The 5659-nt window shown below is 41.0% G+C and overlaps 1 protein-coding gene across 1 annotated transcript; it reads right to left on the bottom strand.

Annotated features, from left to right (window-relative positions):
• Positions 1-952: 952 nt before the first annotated feature.
• On the bottom strand, positions 953-4642 carry LOC114712245 (serine/threonine-protein kinase BRI1-like 2). The gene has a single exon (XM_028896722.1). The coding sequence runs from the start codon at positions 4564-4566 to the stop codon at positions 1165-1167; it is 3402 nt and encodes a 1133-aa protein (XP_028752555.1). The 5' UTR covers positions 4567-4642; the 3' UTR covers positions 953-1164.
• Positions 4643-5659: the final 1017 nt, after the last annotated feature.

The following is a 5659-nucleotide window of genomic DNA, read 5'->3' as shown; positions in this document are numbered from 1 at the left end:
TGTTAAGTCCCTCTATTCTGATCCACATACCCCAGAATCAGACAGCTATGGCCTGGCCGTCATTGCCTTTCGCTTGGCTTACATCAATGCCACAAGCACCAGAAATCACATACTGAAATTGCTGAAGAAAGCCTCCTCTTCTAATTCGTCCATCTGAAGGAATCTTCGGAGATGTGCTGGAGACTATCACAAGGCTGTCTCTGCCATTGAAACTGCTTACAATGACTTGAACTCTGAGACCTTCTTTGAATTGGCTGATTTGGCTGGGGTTGCTGCTCATTCCGCTGAAGATTGCCAAGCTACTTACAAAGGAACACATAATTCTCCGTTGACATCTTTGAATAAGGCTTTGAAGGGTCTTTGTGAAATATGTGTGGTTATCTCTAAACGCTTCACTGGATCCTAATCTTCGGTTGTCTCACTCTTTCCAGTGTATAAGATGTCCTGTTTTGTGAGCGCTGAGATAATTATATTAACACAGTTTGTTCCCAATTCTCAGTTTTTGTTTACAATTTTCATGAATTGCATCTCCATTCACACTGGGTTAAGTGAATTCATGGAGCAATTTGTTGTTCGAAAGTCGAATTTGTAACAGAATATTTTAAACTGGTGGAAGAATTTGCTCTGTTGGAAGAAGAAACTCAACAAATCGTGTAGTATTCAGGATAAATCCTGCATTGCAGTAGTGGAAGAACCCTTCTGCCCAAACTTCAACTACGAAAACATAAAAATATGAATGTGTTGCTTTCTGATTCGGTCTAGAGACTTAAATAGACTAGACTAAAATAACCAGAGAGAATAAAGATTGTAATGGCACATGGAGACAATTTGTTGGGCTCTGTTCTGTCACCTGTGCAGTAATGAATTGAGAGGGCCAAAGGATCATCATGAAAAATGACCAACACATTTAGATAGATGCCTCCCAGAAAACTTTTTTAACTGAAATGGCTTATTTAATAGATCTAATATTCTGATTTTATATCTCAGTTGATTACTACAATGGTTGAACTGGTTCAATACTAACCTGGCAGTAAACAAAATAACAAATGGAGAAAGTGATTGAAAAACTAGGCAATAGAAACTCATTAACAGATTTAGAGAAAATCTTACAAGCCTCATCATCTTAATTCACTTATCATATTTATAGACAATGATATGATAATTTCAAGCACTGTTGCTGCTTCCATCTGCTGATACAGGCATCAACTCTCTCAGCATGGCCACTACCTGCAGCATGTTTGGCCTCTTGGAAGCAAAGTCATCAACACATTGTAATGTTACCTCTAAATACCTGATCATCTCTTTCACCTCTTTAACTTCTGCTTCATCTGTTCCTTTAGTCACCAAAAGTAAATCAGGGTCTATCACTTCCCTCTGTTTCCCTTCACGCACCTTCATTTTGGCCCATCCCACCAAGTTAGTGTCACCAAAGTCCTCCTTATCAGTAGGGCGCTTCCCGGAAAGAAGTTCCAGCATGACAACCCCAAAGGAGTAGACATCACCCTTCGCAGTGCACCGGAAACTTTGGTAGTACTCTGGTGGAACGTATCCAGGTGTTCCTGCTAGTGTGCTAACACTTAGATGGGTGTCAAGTGCACTTATTAGTCTTGCCATTCCAAAGTCTGAAACTCTGGCTTCCATTTCATGGTCAAGCAGTACATTGCTTGATTTCATGTCTCTGTGTATTATGTGTGGGATGCAGTTGTGGTGTAGGAAACAAAGTCCTTTTGCAGCACCTCTTGCAATCTTCTTCCTTTCTTCCCATGTCAGAATTCGCCTATCTCGTGTCTTTGTTCTGCCATGGAGCATTTCTTCAAGGCTTCCATATTCCATGTACTCATAAACAAGCAGCCTCTCTTCACCAACTTTACAGTATCCCAATAAAGGGACAAGATTTCTATGCTTGATCTTCCCTAAGGTTTCCATCTCTGCCATGAATTCTCGATCACCTTGACAGCTCAATCGGATGAGCTTTTTTATTGCAACACTTGAACCATCCTTTAGTGTGGCCCTGAACACTTCTCCAAACCCACCACACCCAATGAGGCTAGCTGCTGAGAAGCCATTAGTTGCTTCAATCAATTGTGAGAACTTAAGCTTCCTCAGTTGCCTTTGAAATGTCGCCACATTAATGCTCAAGGGTTCTTTCTCCTTGTCTATTTTCCATGTTGTAGCTGCATGAGATGCTTGCAAGCTGCTAAGCATCTTAACTTCCTCGGCCTCCTTCCTCCTTGCACGCATTGCAATTGCCCACACAATCAAGATACACACAGAAGCGATGGAAATAAGAACTCCCATGACAATGCTATTTGCCCATGATCTTGCTGCTCCCTTATGGCTTTCTTTGTTGTCATCTGTGCTTGGATTTGCTGTTGGTTGGCTGTTATCGCTCTGACATTCAGGCAGTGGAACACCACAAAGTCCCGGGTTATTTGCATACTGGCTGGCTGGAAGAGTACTTAGTTGTCCTCTAGACGGAATTTGCCCAGTTAACTCATTGTAAGACAGATCAATCTGTACCAGAAACGAAAGGTTTGAGAATGAATCTGGGATATGACCTTGCAGCCTATTATGTGATGCATCAAAGACGCCTAAGTTCTTAAGCTGGCCAAGTGACGAGGGGATCTCTGCTGATAACTGGTTGTGAGACAATTCAAGAACCTGTAAGGCCACCATGTCCCCGAATTCTTCTGGGATTCTTCCCCGAAGCTCATTGTATGAAAGATCTAGATACTCCAAAGTCTGGTACTTGGTAAAATAACTCAGAACTGGACCAGAATACAATCTGGTGAAATCACAAGTCCTCAATGTTGGCACCTGCTGAAGTCTTTCTGGTCTAATTCCAGAAAACTCTAACAAACCTCCAACTCCTTTGCATGAGTTCCCCACATTTCTTACAAACACTAGTGTGTTGCCTGAAAGAATCCCAAACAATGATTTTGCCCCAAGTTGCCTGCCAAGTCTTGGTGGGATCTCCCCAGTGAGTTTGTTACTGTTTAAGTCCAGCCACACCAAACTGTTACAATTTGCTAGCTCTCCTGGTATCTCACCTGTCAAGCTGTTGTTTCCAAGTTGCAAAACTGCTAACCGAGTCAACTGGCCAAATTCACGTGGTATTTGACCAGTGAGTCCGTTACTTGTCAGTGAAATCCATTCAAGATTGCTGCAATTGAATAACTCAACAGGAATCTCACCACTTAGCTGATTATTATTCAGTATAAGATCCTTCAGACTTTTGCATTTACCTAATTCTGGTGGGATTTTTCCTTCCAACATATTGAACCATGCTATCAACTGCTGAAGATTCTCAAGTTGTCCAAGCTCTGGAGGGATTGAGCCATTGAGATAATTCAGACTAAAATCAATTGTCTTCAACTGTGAACATTTGGATAGCTCAGCGGGAATTTCTCCTGTGATGAGATTATCTGGCATTCTAATCTGCTCCAGTGATGCTGCCCCTGGACATATATCTCGAGGAATAAATCCTGAGATTTTGTTAGAGCTCAAGTCCAAAATCCTCAAATTTTTGCATGATGATATTGAAGAAGGAAACGGTCCTGAGATAGCATTGTTTCCCAAATGCACTTCCTGAATGGATTGTAGGTTCTGAAAGATTTTATCTGGTAATGGCCCTGACATATTGTTGTTAGATATGTCAAGATACTGCAGGCTAGAGCAAGAAGAAAAGGTAGGTGGAATTGAACCCGAAATGTTGTTGAAGGCAAATCTTAGTTCTTTAAGGTTAGCACACATGTTTCCCAACTCAAAAGGAATCCAACCAGTGATCTGATTATAAGAAAGATCAATTGTCTCTAGGTCGGTAAGCTGTCCCAGAGATTTTGGAATTTCCCCTGAAATCAGATTATGTGCTAAACTCAAAGTCTTAAGACTGGTACAGTTTGACAAGGAAAACGGGATTGAATCAAATAAATGGTTCCCAGAAAGATCAAGAAACAACAAGGAATTGCACTCGATTTTCAAGTTTGAAATCGACCCTGTCAAATTGTTTGAAGAGATATCGAGATTCTGAAGCTTATCAGAATTCTGCAAGAAATTGTCAGGCACAGGACCTGTCAAGTTGTTGTAAGAAAGATTGACAATGACAAGATTAGGACACTTTGAGAAAAAATTCTCAGGGAGAGGACCTGAAACCCCAGTAAAGGACAGATCAAGCTGTGTCAGACTATAGGGAAGGTCAAGCAGAGAAGTGGAATTTACAGGGAAAGAGTTCAAATGCAAATTCAGCACAGACAACATATCTAAAGAGGACAAGGAACTGAAAGAAGTCCCAACCAGATTCTTATCACTAAGATCAAGCTGAGTGACACGTCTGGCAGTGCAGGAAACACCATACCAGGTACAAGGATCTCTGCTGAGCTGCCACGTGGACAAGACTCTATCAGGGTCCTTCTGGATCGTCTTCTTGAACATGAGAAGAGCCTGTGCATCAGTCTTGAGGGATGATGAAGCTGGGAGTTGATGGGTGAGAGGGAACGAAAGAGAGGTGATGAGAAATAGAAGTGTGAGAGCGTGATAGGGAAAAAGCTGAAGCGGGAGGTTCTCCATGGGGAAAAGCCAAGCTTGAACAAAGCCAGAACACAACACAACTCACACACACAGAGGTCTGGGATTCTAAGGGGATAGACCTGAAAAGATATGGCAGAGAGAGAGAGAGAGAGAGAGAGTGGTGGGTGATTGTGGCGAGAATGATGAGAATGTGTTGTGGAAAAGGAGAAGGGTGGCCTTTAGGAAAAGAAGTTGCTTTGATGTATTTTAAAAAAAATGAAAAAGGAGGGAACGTGAGAAGGGATAGAATATCAGAGGAAAGAACTGTACAGGGAAATTGGATATTGAAATCTAGCTTTCCTCCGCGCATATTTGTATAAAGTACTGGTATTTAGATTACTGGGATCAAATTTCAACATTGAGAATTCAATTATAATGGTGATGGATGAGTGAAAAAGCGACAGTCCAAATTATACAAAGACTGAGATACTGATACGTTATGCTTCCAAGTTGGTATGAGCTGAGAAAACATTTGCAGATTGAGAGGGAGGGATTTGAGGAGAAATTGAGGCGATGGTCAAAAAGAAAAGAGATGGGGACCCACCCAAGGAGAAAGATGGCCGCTATATATATATATAGACACACACACACAGATATCTAAAGGGCAAAACAAAAACAAAATCGAGAAACAGTGATGTGTTGTGTTTTTGTAGAGTACTAGAGGCGCTTTGCTTTGTTGCTTGATCCAAGGAGTCGCTGTCGCTGTCAGTGAGCGTGAGAGAATGTTTCCCCTTTTGTGCCTTACACTATATATATATATATATATATATATATATATATATATATATATATTCATATGACACCTCCTCGTCTGTACTCTGCTTAGCTTTGTTATTTATTTATAGAATAAGAGTGTTAAAGGGACATCATATTTCACACAATGTTGCCCCATATGCATATATATCTCCGCTTATTTTCATACTTCAAACTCTCTTCTCTTCCTTCCTCATTTATATTTATTTGCACACGCATGGCTTTCCCTTCCCACCCAATTATTGCCTGAATCTCTCTTTGATTCTCTTGCTTCCCTATCCATCATGCCCTTACATTTATATCATTATTCATAAGATTTCATACAACTCCTCCTGTTATT

The sequence above is a fragment of the Neltuma alba genome, unplaced genomic scaffold (assembly GCF_004799145.2).
Source record: "Neltuma alba isolate B1F8T4 unplaced genomic scaffold, ASM479914v2 tig00011342_pilon, whole genome shotgun sequence".
Lineage (NCBI taxonomy): Eukaryota > Viridiplantae > Streptophyta > Magnoliopsida > Fabales > Fabaceae > Neltuma > Neltuma alba.
The sequence above is the reverse complement of the archived record's forward strand: the minus strand, read 5'-3'. Positions and strand labels throughout refer to the sequence as shown.